Source organism: Nomascus leucogenys, chromosome 15 (genome assembly GCF_006542625.1).
Source record: "Nomascus leucogenys isolate Asia chromosome 15, Asia_NLE_v1, whole genome shotgun sequence".
NCBI classification, from domain to species: Eukaryota; Metazoa; Chordata; class Mammalia; order Primates; family Hylobatidae; genus Nomascus; species Nomascus leucogenys.
The window spans coordinates 67778610-67795586 of NC_044395.1; the positions used below are offsets into that span (position 1 = coordinate 67778610).

The following is a 16977-nucleotide window of genomic DNA, read 5'->3' on the forward strand; positions in this document are numbered from 1 at the left end:
TTTTTCCATCAGTTTGTTTTTAAAGTTACAAAGGAAAGTTCATCAAAATACATGTGTAAATTTTATATTTGGTAAACTTTTGTTATTTTATAATTTTGTATTTAAAAATAATTTCAAATTGTCAAACAAGTTAAAATTGTACAAAACTCTCATACCTCTCTTACTCATATTCTCCAATTATTATTTTGTCACATTTTATCATTTGTCTGTATTTATAAACATATTATTTTAAGAACTTGACAGTAAGCTATAGGTGTGATGCCCAGAATATAATGAACTAGTAAAAATGAATAAGAAAAGTTGGAAATTTCCAGTTTTTTAGAATGGGCAGAAGACTTGAACAAGCACTTTCAATATAGGAGATAAAAATAACTAATAAGCACATGAAAAGGTGCACAACATAATTATCCCCCAGGGCATATAAACGAAAACCATTGTGAAATTCCACTAATCCTCATCAAAAAGGATAAAAAATGACTGAGGATGCGGAGTAATTTACATTGCTTATGGGAGCATAAATTCAGAGTCAATTTTAAAGTTCCATTTGGAAGTATCTTTGAATACAGAGCTAAACATGCCTTCCCTGTGACTCAGTAATTCCACTCCTGAGCACATACCTAATAGAGATGAGTGTTTATATCCACCAAAAATGTATACAAAGATGTTTATAACAGCTTTATTCATAATATCTCACACTGGAAACTATAAATTTATATGGGCAATAGAAAAGATTAATTTTGGTACAGTCATGCAGTGGAATACTATCAAATAATTTAAAATAGATGAACTACTGCTACAAATAACCATATAGATCAATCTCAAACAGTGATGTTTTAGTAAACAAAGCCAGGCGGCACTGTTGCAAAAAATAAAAGACTAATAAACAAATAGAAGAGAATGAAGACCTCATAGATAGACCCATGTGGAAATCGAATATACAATGATGTTAAGTCCAAAAATCATCAAGGAAGGGAAAATAGTTTATTAAATAGTGTTAGTAAAGTGGGTTTACTACATAGAGAAAAATAAAGCTGGATTCCTACCTAACATGAAAGAAGAAGGTAAACTCTAAATGAATTAAATATCTAAAAGTTACAAGAGAACAATGGCACAATTGAATAAAACATAGAACATCTTTCTGACTTAGAGTGAGGAGCTTCTAAAGCACAAACCATAATAATAATTTTGATAAATTTGATTTCATAAAAATCTGGTAATTGTCTTCAACGAAGGACATCATAGACAAAACTAAAAGACAGATGAGAGAATCGACGAGATATTTGCACTGTTTAAAACCAAAAAGAAATAAAAATCTAATACCAGGAATTTACAATAAACTTCTAAAAACCAATAAAAGAGGAAGAAACCTCCAAAAGAAAAACAGAGCAGAGGTAATAAAAAGGGAATTTATTAAAAAGTAACTTCATTGGGCTACAAGAATATAAAGCAATACTCAAATTCATCAGTAATCAAAGGTATGCAAATTAGAGCAACAAAGATATATCTAATAGGCCTGCAGATATTCAGAAGTCAGATACTGTAAAGTGTTGACAAAAAAGTAGAATATAACACTCATTTACAGTTGGGAAAGATGTAGAGAAGTGTAGCCACCCTGGAAAGGAATCTGGCAATTATTTGGTCCCTTTATACTTGCTTATTCTGTTATAGTCACTACTGTTAAAGATAGAGCCAAAAACATTGTGTTGCAGACATATGTGGTACACTCCTGAAATGTTTGTTGTTCTGTTGTTTGTATTGGTGAGGTGTTGTGTAATTTGGATATTACTTTACTCACCGGGAGAGAAGATGAATGAAAGTGTGACAGATGTATACCAAAGAAGATCCCACAGCAGTTAGAAAGAGATTAGATACACACATGCAACTTGAATGATCTTAAAGACAGAGGTGGGTGGAAAAGGGAGAAACAAAGAGGCATATAGCAAAATATCACTTATGTAAATTAAGAATACAGGCACAAAAATGTCATTTTTCAAAAACAAAATAAAAGTATTGCATACTTTAGAATGGTTACAGGGTCAGTAGGAATCAAGTTTGGGTATAAATTAAGCAAAAAAAAAAAAAACAGTAAATAATAAATAACAAGAGAGGGGCTTTGAAATGACTTTGAATGCATAGCAATGTGTCATATACTGAGAAATATTATTCACTCATTCCTCTGCATCTGATAAACAAATAACAACAACAAATAATAACAACAACAACAAAGGGAAATTAAGATTGCATGGTATTTGTATGGAAATATAAAGTCAGAAAAGGAACAGACTACAGGAAACAAAAATAGACTGAATCCAGCAGAAGTTTAGTATCTTGTATAAAACAGATTTAAAATCACTGAGACATTTTCCCATAAGTGGTACTAACAGAGCATTTTAGGAAAACATCTAAGGTGGATTTCTATCTTACTGATTACATCAAAACAAATTTTAGATGTATAAAGAGGTAAATGAAGCCATATATGTAAGTAAACTAGGAAAATCTTAGAAGAAAAAAATGGGTGGTTTTTAAACAGCATAACTTTTAAAAACAGCAGCCTTTCAAATATTAACAAAAAATCAGAAGGGTAAAGACTTCTTGATTTGCTTAGATTAAATTATAAAATACACATGTGATGCAAAAATACATACAGAAAGTCATCTGGAAAATTACAAAGCAACTTATTTCCAAGGTAAAATCAAAGAGCTATTTTTTTCATGTTATTCAAGGATTTTTCAAAGCAGTAAAAGAAAGTTGAACAGCCCAATTTTAAAAAAATAAACAAAGAAAATTACCAGTCACTTCACAGAAAACAGAAATGAAAATGACCAATAAACATAGAATATTATATGCATCCTCAAGTATAAAGTATCACATAATTTAACAATGAGATACCATTTTTACATAAAAGATTAGTGAAATTAAAGAGTTTGAAGACATCAAATGTTAGTAAAGATAAAACTAAACAGAAACTGTCTTTGATGGGAGTGTAAATCAATGCAACCTTTTAATAGGGAAGTTGGCAATATCTATTGATATTTAAAAGAAATATATCTTTAGACCAGAAATCAAGCCTCAAGAAACTTTTCCTTCATGTATATCTGACCAGGGCACAAGCATGCATTTTTAAAGACGTTCACTGTGGCACTGTTTTAATGTCTAAAGATTTAAAATAACCTTCATTAGTCCATTTACATTGCTATAAAAGAATACCTGAGGCTGGGTAATTTATAAAGAAAATAAATTTGTTTTGGCTCACGGTTCTGCAGGCTGTACAGGAAGCATGGCACCAGCATCTATCTGCTCCTGGTGAGGGCCTCAGTAAGCTTCCACTAAAGGCAGGAGAGGGAGAAAGCATGTCATAAAGTGAGACAAGGAGCAAGAGAGAGTGGGGAGGCAACGTCAACTCAGAGTGAGAACTCACTCATTATGTGGAGGAGGGCACCAAGCTATTCATGAGGAATCAGCCTCCACGACTCAAACATCTCCCATCAGGCCCCATCTCCAATAATTGGGGATTACATTTCAACATGTGATTTGGAGGGGACAAAACAGCCAGACCACATCATAACACCAGTGTCCATTAATATAGATTAATAGACACTTGGGTAATATTATGGACTATAGCTCAATTATTTTAATGAGTTAGGTTTATATGTGCTATGAAACCAAAAATAACCTGCAAATAATGTATGAGCCAAGCTACAAAACCAATAAAACAAGAAGATTCAAATTAATAACATCTACTTAATGTGATTAGTGATGTTTTGCTGAAACTAAATTGCCATTTGAAATATGATTGAGGGATTGACTTCAGACCATTTTTTTCAACCTCACGTGGCTATACTACCATCTAACTCAGGTCTTCCACCATTTTTCTTTTACATCTTTTGGCCTTTAGAGCAGTGGTCCCCAACCTTTTTGGCACCAGGGACTGGTTTTGCGAAAGGCAATTTTTCTGCAATGAACTGGTGGGGATGGTTTCAGGATGACTCAAGTGCATTATATTTGTTGTGTACTTTATATTATTATTACATTGTAAAATATAATTAAATAATTATACAACTCACCATGATGTAAAATCAGTGGGAGCCCTGAGGTTGTTTTCCTGCAACTAGACAGTCCTATCTGGGGGTTATGGGAGACAGTGACAGAGCATTAGGCATTAGATTCTCATAAGGAGCATGCAACCTAGATCCCTCACATGTGCAGTTCACAATAGGGCTCACGCTTCTATGAGAATCTAATGCCGCCACTGATCTGACAAGAGCCCGAGCTCAGGTGGTTATGTGAGCGATGGGGAGTAGCTGTAAATACAGATGAAGCTTTGCTTGCTCAACTCCTGCTGTGCAGCCCAGTTCCTAACAGGCCAGGAATTGGTACCAGTCCATGGCCCATGGATTGGGGACCCCTGCTTTAGAGGATATGGATGTACTATTTAGATATAAAATTTGCCTTTGTTTTGATGTTATTAGCTAGAGAGAATTATAAGAATAATTCCATTTTGATGAGGCCAAACCAAGTTCTTGATTTAATGGTTTAACAAACTGAAGTCTCATTCTACAAAATTGTCCTTTGATGTGAATTATCCCCTCAAAAGAAAAGCTCTAACTTTATGTCCAGCTCTTAACTTTATGTCCAGTAAAAGCATGCAACTTTATTATAACAACACATTTAAAGCCTTCATTGTCATGTTGATATTAGGACGGTGCTAACCAAATTATACTCCACTATGTAAGGTGGTCACACAGCACTCAAACAATCATGAACTAAAATGAAAGCACAAGGCCTGAAATCAAGTTGGATTAGTCAATTAGAAAGTCAGCATCCAGGTGATCCAAAACCTGCTCATTTTCATTTTTATTTAATTACCATATAAAGAAAGACACAAGTTTGAAAACTTATGAACACCTGAGAATATATCTGTTGATGCCATTTTAAATGACAATGGTGTAAGGTTTGGAAGAAGGGTAAGTATGATTTAGAAACTTTAGTCTGTGGTTTCAAACATAATGCAAAGTGCCCCCCCAAGGTGTCTCAGAGGATGGAAAAAGGTAATAAAGTTGAGGGTTTTAAAAGCTCCAGGGAATGCCCTGTTGACATAATTCTCAGGACCTCACTTTTAATTATTTTCTCAAGGGAAAATACGTTGTTCAGAAGTGGAACCTAGGTAAATTAGAATTTGTACCTTGAGTAAAGTAAAAAGGCTTGGAATGAAGTCAGACTCCTAGGATGACTCTAGCACAGGCCTTGGGAGGAATTGCTCAGGAGCCACCCTACAAACAGACTGTCCTTGAAGTGTGGATCTGCAGACACAGAAGTTGCTCCCTTCCATACAAGATCCTTGGTTCCTTCACCAGTGACCTCACAGTGCTGTTCCTGTTTTGTCTCTGCCCTCAGGTGAGAGAGAAGAAGCCACTGATAGGCCTCAAACTGTAGGATTCTGCAATACTGACTGGGGGTTGGAAGCGGGCAAGGTATTGGGAAGGTGAACTTTGTTATTTTATCTCTTACACATCAATTTTTCCCTTGCTAGATTCCCAGAGACAATTCAATTCCCACTCTTTTCCTCCAGAATCCCAGCCTGAAAACCCTCCTCCAGATCTTCTCCTTCATGGATAAGACTGTTTTCAGAGAGATCACAGAGGCTGTACCCTCCTACATTACTTTCCTCTTACTGTTGAAAAGTACCTCTGCCTGATTCTCCTCTGCCCTTGGCTGTCAGCCCTTCGGTCTTCATTGCCTCCCTCAGTTTGCATTTGTTCCACCATCTTCCCTAGTGGATGGCCCACTAAATAGGCAAAGAGCTGGAAGGACACTAGGAGTCATGCTTTCAGAAGCTTCATCAAGAGCTTGGTCATGCCCTGGGTCTAAGAGATATGAAAGAACCAAGATTGCATGAATACACTGTTGTAAGAATGCTGGCACGGCTGGCTCCAATCCCCTGGTGGTCTAAGGCACATAGAGGAGAGTAGGTCCAATTACAATCAGTGCTGCCCTCCCAGCATGGGTAAGGATACCCACTACAGGTGCCATCACACATATATGCAATACGCAAATATGCTTCCCATACAAGTCAGACAGAATAAGTTCCCACGTGACTCAGCGTTGGTCAGTATCCAGTTGGCTCAGTACTTCCTCTGATACTGTTTATTATGTGGAAGATTTGGTAGCCATGGGGATGCATAAAAAGAATATAAAATAATTGTGTGAGAGTATCTTGAATATCTGCATGTTATGTGAGATATTAAGTTTGTAAAGCTGAGAGGAAGTCCATGTGGCTTGGGATGTGTGTGTGTGTGTGTGACAAGGAAGAATTCCCTTGTGTGCAGCTCTGTGCCTGTGTGAGACTCTTAAGATATCCAGCAAGGACATATTAATTAAAATGTTGTTAGGGCCTCAGAGAGATAACAGATCCATTGCTTGTCCTTTCAGTTTGGGGAAACAACCTGCCTTCCATATCTCTTCCTGTACTCCCTTTCCTCTTTCTGCCTTCTCCCTACATCTCTGAATTCCTGACTTCTGTGTTCAGCTTCCCTTCCCTGATTTCTTCTAAAGTCTATTCTCTTTATTCTATTTTTACCAGTTATTTTTTCTTCTTCATTTTCTCTCTGCATTAGATAAAGAGATACTTTTGTTGAATTAATTGGGAAAGTTTACAAAGTTACATGAAATCTTCAGAGTGTGAAAGTATAATTATCCCTGGTCTTCCTTGGAATATGAATGAGACTAAATTTCATCTTAGTCCTTTTGATTTATTTGACTCCTTTCCTGTTTTGAGATTAAGCTACATTCTTTCCAATCCACATATACACACACATCCTGTCTTTGAGATATAGATAACCATCCCCTATATACTCTACCTGAATTCTAAGTTTTTATTGTGTTTTAAGAATTATTAATGTGGTAAAGATTTTTTTTAACAGTCATCTCTCGCACACACACTCTCATTCTCTTTCTCTATACACACACATGAACACACACACACACACACACGCACCACATATATATAAATCATACCCATACATGCAATTTTGTAACCTACTTTTTAAATTCAACAGTATGTCAAACATCTTTCCATGGAAAATACATACCTACTTAAATTTTTAATGACATAAATTTATCATATTATCATCATAATAATAACCATCAACATTGCAGTCATTTCTTTACTGCAGTTTCCAGGCATAATGCAAATTTTCCACTAAGTTCTTAATTTAGTCTTTACATCTATATTATGAAGTTGTGGTTTTACGTTCATTTTACAAATTAGGAAACAGACAAAAAGGAGTTAAATTGTCTAAAGTTACAGAGCTAGGAAATGGGGAACAAAGATTCAACCAGGTATGTGTGATTAAGACATCTGCACTCTTACCCACTTCTCTATACTGTATAGGTTCTATTATATAGGAAAACTATAATTTATTTAACCCAACACTTATTATTTGACTGTGGGTTGATTTAGTCTGGAAATAATTCTGTGTGTGAGTATCCTCTGAAACAAAGCTTTGTGCATACCTGTAATTATTTCCAAAATATAAAGTCCTGAAACCTGAGCTGTTCACGAAAAAAGAAAAGTTCATTTTATAATTTTTAAATATCTTCAAGTTGACTTGCAGAGAGATTTTATAAATGTACATGCCTACATTTTTCATATCTGTTTGTTCTACTCTCACAAATATAGTGGATGATTTCAACCTATTTCATCTTTTCTAAAATGATGAGAAAGAAACAGTAACTACTTGTTTTATTTTACATTTCTCTGATTCTGAGTGAGGATGAACATTCTTTACAAAGTTAGCTTTTTGGATATTTGAATTTCTTTTATGAATTGCTCATTAACATTTCTTTTTCCATCCTTTCCATTGAGAAGTTCTTCGTATTCTTGATTTTTAAAAGCTCTTTGATGTGGTAGTTTTTCTATTAGTTACTTGCGTTTTACATATATGTGTTCTTTAACCATTCATTTAAAATAGTTGTATAATAAAATATACCAATCTTAAGTTAATGGTTATGGTTTTCATGATGTCCTTAGAAGGTCCTTTCCCACTCAAAGATTACAGAAAATAATTTAATCTTTACATCCATATTATGAAGTTGTGGTTTTACTTTCATTTTACAAATGGTTTTCATGATGTCCTTAGAAGGTCCTTTCACACTCAAAGATTACAGCAAATATTCACCTATTATTTCTCCTAGCAATATTAGGGGGTGTTTTTATTTTGTTTTGTTTTATATTGAGATATTTAATCCATCTAGATTTTGGAGAAGAACTGATGTGAGAATACTTTCCTTCTCAACAGATAACCAGATATTCTAACACCATTTTAAATAATACACCCTTCTATTGATTTAGATGATATCTTTATCATTTGTTCCCCTATATACTTGAGTTTGAGTCATTTCTCTATTTTATTCCATTGAGGCATTGATATCCACACTAGTACAATGCATGTAAATTATCCTAATGGTAAATCATAATATTGGATAGGTTAAATCTCCCCACCCTCCCCATGACCACAATTCTTTTTCATACTTTTCAGATTTTTTTTCTCTGAATATTTTTACATGTATTCATCTGGGTAAACCTTAAAATTATTTTGTTAAGTTTCCCATCAGAGATTGTTTATTGGCTTTGATTATAACTGCAGTTATTTTTTAGATAATTACTGGGGAATATTTCTCAAAATATGATTTATGGAATACTCATATCAAAATCACCAAATGGAGTTGTTAAAAGGCAAATTTAATTGTTCAACCATAAACCTACTGAGATTCTCTAGAACTCAGGAGCTTTTATTTTTAACAACCTCTCACAAAGAGAATTATTAGGGACGTTAATATATGAGAATCAATAATTTGTTAATGATATCTTTATAATATTTAAATCTTACATCTAAAAATTAGGTTTATTTACCTATTTACGCATGTTGACTTTTCCTGTATTCCTTCTGAACATATTCACGTTAAATTCACACCTACACATTTTGGCAAAATATCTATATCTATATATATAGATATTTTTTTGAGACAGAATCTCACTCTATCACCCAGGCTGGAGTGCGTTGGTGTGCTCTCAGCTCACTGTAACCTCTGCCTCCCGGGTTCAAGTGATTTTTCTGCCTCAGCCTCCTGAGTAGCTGGGACTACAGGCATGTGCCACCATGGGCAGCTAATTTTTGCAGAGACAGAGTTTCACCATATTGGCTGGGCTGGTCTCGAACTCCTGACCTCGTGATCCACCTGCCTCAGCCTCCCAAAGTGCTGAGATTACAGGCGTGAGCCACTGTGCCTGGTCATTAATTATATATTTTTAAAATTAATTTTATAATTAGTTCTGATTAATATATAAGAAAACCATGCACATAGTTACATATATATAACTTACCTGTTTACAGATTTTTTATTCTAATCAGTTTTCAGATTATATTAAAATTTACAAACAGAAAATCAACCTACAAGTAGTGATAAATTTACCCTCTCCTTTCCAATAATTATACCTGTCGTTTCTAGTTTATATTTCTAATTTTTATTTCATTAGCTAACTCTTGGCAAATAAAGACACCTTTTTTGTAACTCAGAATTTAATGTGAATATTTCTAGTATTTCACCATTAAGCATGATGCTAGCATTTTGTTTCAAATATCTATTATTATACAAAAGAAGAAATACTCAGATTTCTTCTTTAAAAAGTATACTTAAGTTCCTGTTTGACTCAAAGTACTTATCATGAATGAAATATGAACTTTATCAAGTATCTTTTGAGGCATTTACTAAGATATCTTTCCCATTCTAATCTATTAATATGAAGAATTGTTTTAATAAATTTACTAATGTTGGCCTAAATGAGCACTTATGGTAAAAGCTCACTCAATCACAATGCTTTATTTCAATGGAATACTGTTGTTATCTATACACTTTCATTTTATTTTGACTTTGCATCTATTTTATATGTATTCATTTAATGTCAACTTCATTAAAAAATTGACTTTCTTTTTTCTCTACAAATGAAGTAAATGAAATAGTAATCACCATTCCTTAAAAGTTCAAAAGAATTCTGAATTTGTTAAAACGTTATTTTTATTATAATGCAGTTTAAAATATTTTACAATTTCACTTGATTTCCTCTTTGACTGATGTGTTATTTAGAATTGTATTGATTAATTTCCAAATGCTTGAGGATTTTCTAGATATTCTTTTGTTATTGGTTTATAATGTAATTCTGTCATGGTCAGGGAAATATGCCCTATGTAATTTCAATCCTGTGTTATTGAGACTTGATTTACTGCCTAGCATATATAGTCTAACTTTGGTGAACATTCCCTTTGCATTTGAAAACAATACATATGCTGTACTTATTGGGTAGAGTAATCTATAAACGTCCTTTAGGCCAAGTTGGTTGTTCATGTTGTTCAAGTCTTCTGTATCCCCATGGATTTTCTATTTGTTCTGTCAGGAAGACTGTTGAAATCTTCAAATATTTCTCTGTTTTTTTTGCTAATTATCCTTTCAGTTACATTAATTTTTCTTTGTACATTTTGAAGTTTCATTGAGTGCATTCATATTAAGTATGGTTTTGTCTTTGTGGTGAATGATACTTTTATCATTATGAAATGTCTTTCTTTGTTTCTGGTAATACTTCACATTCATATATTCCAGTTTTTCTATGACTAGTGTTTTTGTGGTATATTCTTTTCCATCCTTTTATTTTCACACAACTGTTTTTATGTTTAAAAATGAATCCCTTGCAGACAAAACATTTTCTTCTTTTTTGTCCAATCTGACAATCACTGCCTTTAATTAGAATGTTTAGTCCATTTATTTGTTTATTTATTTATTTATTTATTTGAGATGGAGTCTCTCTCTGTCACCCAGGCTGGAGTGCAGTGGCACGATCTTGGCTCACTGCAAGTTCTGCCTACTGGATTCACGCCATTCTCCTGCCTCAGCCTCTCCAGTAGCTGGATCTACAGGCGCCTGCCATCATGCCCGGCTAACTTTTTGTTTTTTTTTTTTTCTTTAGTAGAGATGGCATTTCACTGTGTTAGCCAGGATGATCTAGATCTCCTGACCTTGTGATCCACCCGCCTCGGCCTCCCAAAGTGCTGGGATTACAGGCCTGAGCCACCGTGCCCAGCCGCCCATTTATTTTTCATATAATTATGGATACAATTTAAGTCTACCATCTTACTTGCTTTGTAATATTCCTATCTATTCTTTGTTCTTTTATCCTCCTTTCTTGCTTTCTTCTTGAGTACTTAAACATTATTCCATTTTTAGTTTTATTTTTAACTATAACTCTTATTTTATATTTTAATGGTTATTCCAGGGGTTACATTATGTATCCTTGACTCATCACGATCCTCTCTTACTGCCTACCCTCTCTGAGGTATCACCTTAGTGCCAGGGGTTTTCAATGAAGGTTCTTTACTCTGGCAGAGTGAAATTCCAAAATCTTGTAGGCTTCCATGAGCCCCCTGGCAGTTGCTGTTTTGGGACCTGGCAGTTCTATCCTGTGTATGTACAGCTTAATATTCAGCCAAGACTCAGAGAGATTCCTGAAGTCCCTATCTGCAGCTTCTTCCATTCTGCTATTCACTTCCATAATTCAAACTATCAATTATGGATCTCCATCTCTTCAGTTCAGCAAGGGTCTCATGCTCTCCTTAGGTTCCCACTCCATGGACCACAGTCCTGAAAGTGTCTCCAGGCATAAAGCTAGTGTGATCATAGGACTTACCTTGTTTGTTTCCTTGCTATATGGCATTATTTTCTGAGTTGGCTGTTTGTTGTTCAAGGTCTGAAAATAGCTGTTTCACATATTTTGTTTTATATTTGCTTTCTGCAAGAGGGCTAGTCCTATAACAGTTACTTTATCAAGACTTCTTATCAAGCAGAAGTAAAGAAGTGACTTTAGAGCATCCTCAATTAGGTGCTACTACATTTTTCCATTTTTATTTTTTTCTTATATTGGTAATATAGGGCTTTTTAAAGTATCAACACATTAGAAAAGAATAAAAGTAACCTACCCATAATTACAATACCCAGGGTCAACCACTCTCAACATTTTGGAAACTTTTTTCTTCCAGTCTTTTCTGTGCATTTTGAAAACATATATTAGCATTGGTCTCTAAGACAACAGCAAAACCACTTTTGGTAAGTACCAATGGGAGGTGATTCTCATTATTATTGATAATTATACTAATAATCATTATCTGTAGGATCCAAAGGAAATAGTAGTGATCATATAGACCTAGACAACCAGGGAAGGGGAAAAAGAAAATGACAGGTCCCAACTATTCTGGAGGCTGAGGTAGAAGGTTGGCTTGACCCCAGGAGTTTGAGGCTGTTGTGAGCTACAATAGCACTGCTGCACTCCAGCCTGGGTGACAGAGCAAGACCCTGCCTCCAAAAAAATAAAATAAAATAAAAAGAAAAGAAAGAAAGAGAAAAAGAAAAGGAAAAAAGGAAATGACAGACATTACTCTGGGGCTAACAGTGATATGTTCCTAAGAACACGTAAGTTATTCTCTGTGGAATTTCAGAAATAATTGCAGGAGAAGAGGTGGTTCTTCGAATAGGCTGTTTCACTAATTTTGATAACTCCAATTATAGCTAGATAAATAGATACTGTGCCCTTATAGTGTTGATATTTTGCCCATATTGTGCCATTTTGCAGCTACATATATTTGAAAACATGCTGTAAGTAAATTTTTGAGACTAAATTTTGAGTATGGGGCAGATTTTTCCCTGCTACATTCTATTCAGAACTGGGTCAAAACACATGAATATTTAAGACTTTTACTGTAATTGGCAAAATTACTTTCCAGAGAGAGTAATACAAATTTTCCTAACCACTTGCTTTTGCAAATGTGTCCTGTTTTTGTACCTTCATTATACAGCTAATTAATTCTATACTTGTTAATTGTATAATTTGGGGACAGTAACTTAACCTTTCTGTGCCTCAGTTTCCTTATGTACAAGACAAAATTCATAGTATTTTAATTTACCTCATAATGTTATTGGAAAGATATAATAATATAAAACCCTAAAATTAATGCTGTTATGGGTTCAATGCTTAATGAATATACTAGTTATTTTTTGTTAAGGTTTTGGTGTTAAAATCTTAGGTAATTACCCAAGTGAAAATTTATCTTTCATTGTTTTAATTATTGGGTTATAATAATATTGAATATTTTTATTATATTTAGTAGCTATTTGTATTTCTTCTTTGTAAATAGTCTGTTCATATCCTTGGCCCATTATTTATTGGACTTCACAATTTGTATATAGCTTTATACAAACTCTTAATGTAATCAGGTCATTTAATTTGACTTCTTTTCCTATTTGGATGCCTTTCATTTTTTTTCTCTTCTAGTACCATGTTGAATATGAGTGGTGAGAGTGGGTATCCTTATCTTGTTCCAGTTCTCAATCAGAATGGTTCCAGCTTTTGCCCATTCAGTAAGGTGGCTGTGGGTTTGTTACAGATATACCATCTTTCACCAGTCAGAATGGCTTTCATCAAAAAGTCAAGAAATAACAGATGATTGTGAGGCTGCAGAAAAAAGCGAACACTAATACACTGTTAGTAGAAGGTAAATTAGTGCAGTCACTGTGGAGAGCAGTTTGGGGACTTCTCAAGGAACTAAGAATTAAAGTAATATTTGACCCAACAATCCCATTGCTGTATATACACCCAAAGGAAAATAAATCATTCCACCAAAAAGACACACACAATTATATGTTCATCACAGCACTATTCACAATAAAAAAAGACATGGAATCAACCCAGGTGCCCACCAGTGGTGGACTGGATAAAGAAAATGTGGAACATATACACAATGGAATATTATGCAGCCATGAAAAAGAATGAAATCATGTTCTTCACAGCAACATGAATGCAGCTCAAAGCCATTATCCTAAGCGAACTAATACAGGAACAGAAAACCAAATACCACATGTTCTTACTTGTAAGTGGGAGCTAAACATTGGGTACACAGTGACATAAAGATAGGAACAACAGACACTGGGGACGACTAGAGTGGGGAGAGTGAGGGGGGTAAACGGCTGAAAAACTACTTCTTGGATACTATGCTTACTACTTGGGTGGCAGATTGATTTGTACACCAAACCTTAGCATTTGTACTCCAAACTTTGTAACAAACCTGTACATGTACCTTAATTCTAAAATAAAAGTTGAAGAAAAATAAAATTATTTAAATTTTTTTTCTGACGTCTCCCTCCAACATTTTTCTCAGTTTGTGGCTTATCTTATGATACTATTATCTCACAGAAGTCTTTCCATTTGTGTGGCAAATTCTGCACATATTTTTCTCCATGGCTTCTTAGAAAGTATTTGTGTTTTTCAAGTCTGGTCCTATCCAAGTATCACAACAATTTTAACTTATTTTTTCTTTTTGTATTGCTTTAATTTTATATCTTATTTCTTAATCCAAATAGTTTGGCCTTTAGTGTAGTATAGCTAAGGCTTTACTTTTAAACCCAGCAAAAGTCTGTTGCTTCTTAATAGGTCAAATTAAGTTTGATTCCTGAAAACTGCTTCACAGTTTTGAAGTATGTGTTATAATTAAATATGTGGTATTTTAAATAGTTAGTGGTAGAGTTTTCTGCATAAGGATAGTCCTAACAGTGTATACAGTCATTTCCTAACAGTATATTTATAGCCAGTTAGTAAAATCCACATGAACTCTAACATCCTTACATCAGAACTAGCCAAGAGGGCTTTCACAGTATCATACTTTATCTATTAAAAAGCGGCACTGTGGATAGAGGACTTGGAAAATAACTAAGTTGGTTTAAATTGCAAGCAACTAATAATAATAAATATATACATTTATTGTTAATTAGAACAAGCTGGATAGCAAAGAGCTAGAAATACTCAACTAGGTGTCAGTTTTAACATGACCCTCTTCTACAAGACTTGATGTCATAGACCCAACAAAAATGTGTTCTTTTTTCTTGTGCCAAACAGGTAAACAGGCAAAAATATCAATGGGAGAAGAAAACCAAACCTTTGTGTCCAAGTTTATCTTCCTGGGCCTTTCACAGGACTTGCAGACCCAGATCCTGCTATTTATCCTTTTCCTCATCATTTATCTGCTGACCGTGCTTGGAAACCTGCTAATCATCGTTCTCATCTTCCCGGATTCTCGCCTTCACACTCCCATGTATTTTTTTCTTAGAAATCTCTCCTTTGCAGATCTTTTTCTCTACTAGCATTGTCCCTCAAGTGTTGGTTCACTTCCTGGTGAAGAGGAAAACCATTTCTTTTTATGGGTGTATGACACAGATAATTGTCTTTCTTCTGGTTGGGTGTACAGAGTGTGCGCTGCTGGCCGTGATGTCCTATGACTGGTATGTGGCTGTCTGCAAGCCCCTGTACTACTCTACCATCATGACCCAACGGGTGTGTCTCTGGCTGTCCTTCGGGTCCTGGGCCAGTGGGGCACTAGTGCCTTTAGTAGATATCAGCTTTACTTTCCATCTTCCCTACTGGGGACAGAATATAATCAATCACTACTTTTGTGAACCTCCTGCCCTCCTGAAGCTGGCTTCTGCAGACACTTACAGCACAGAAATGGCCATCTTTTCAATGGGTGTGGTAATCCTCCTGGCTCCTGTCTCCCTGATTCTTGTTTCTTATTGGAATATTATCTCCACTGTTATCCAGATGCAGTCTGGGGAAGGCAGGCCCAAGGCTTTTTCCACCTGTGGCTCCCATCTTATTGTTGTTGTCCCCTTCTATGGGTCAGGAATATTCACCTACATGCGACCAAACTCCAAGACTACAAAAGAACTGGATAAAATGATATCTGTGTTCTATACAGTGGTGACTCCAATGCAGAACCCCATAATTTATAGCCTGAGGAACAAAGATGTCAAAGGGGCTCTCAGGAAACTAGTTGGGAGAAAGTGCTTCTCTCATAGGCAGTGACCTCTGAGTCTGACTTTTAGAGCTATGGTAACATCCTTTAAAAAGGAGCAAGATTTCAGTAGGCAATTATGAGTTAGGTTATGTCAGGAAAAAGTGTGAAAACATGTTCTAAAAACTGTGAATACTACGATCTAAACTAGAACATAGGGAAAAAATAAAAGCATGAAAAGTTAGGTCATTTCCTGATTGTAAAAGGTGTCGGGTGCTACTGTGAGGAGTTTGTAGTTAATTCAGCTTCTATGGCATGTTTTAAGCACAGTCACAATTGAATCTAGGAGGTTTCAACCAGATTATTCTGAAATAACAGCTAATACAAATTGCAAGCATAATTCTAACATCAAAGACATCTCAAGTTTGCATGTCTTCAGCATACAAACCTTAGAATAGGCTCTGATTAAAACAATTAAAATATCTGTAACAGTCTTTAATACGGGGTTCATTAGATCCTAGAGCATTTCAGCTTGTGAAAAGGTACCAGAGGAAATAATACTTCCTAGTTCTTCATGTTCTCTCCTGAAAACCCCCCAAAATTTTATATAATCACCTCAAATTTCATGTAAGCACAGACTATCAGAGTAAAAAGGGAATTCAATAGTAAAATAATCCAACCACATATTTGAGGCTTAAATTATTCCATAATATTGCTATCAAATAATTGTTCAGCATTTGCCTAACCAGGAATGATACAGCTCCTTACTTGGTTGGGCCACTCTCTTTCATATAAAGGTAGTTTTTACTATTATAGAGATCTTCCTCATGATAAGTCAAAATAAATTTTCCGGTATCTTCAACCTAGTTTCTCTAGTTTTAGTCCTAGAGCAATTGTCATTATTCTTCAATACTAGAACACACTGAGGTCAATTTCTGTATTTGCCCAAATTCAATTGTCTCTGCCAACTGTCCACTAGTTTCTTTACAATTTCTTTATCTAATATGCTTTGGTACTCTGTATTATCTTGGTCATCCTCTTTTGAATGAGCCCAATTTACCTAATGAGTATTTCTTTAAAAAACAAAAGAGAAATT

At 34.8% G+C, this 16977-nt stretch overlaps 1 protein-coding gene across 1 annotated transcript; it reads left to right on the plus strand.

Annotated features, from left to right (window-relative positions):
• The first annotated feature begins 14961 nt into the window (after window positions 1-14961).
• On the plus strand, window positions 14962-15952 carry LOC100603816 (olfactory receptor 2D3). The gene is given in 2 exon segments (XM_012503836.2): window positions 14962-15221; window positions 15223-15952. Coding segments are annotated over 2 exon segments (990 nt in total).
• Window positions 15953-16977: the final 1025 nt, after the last annotated feature.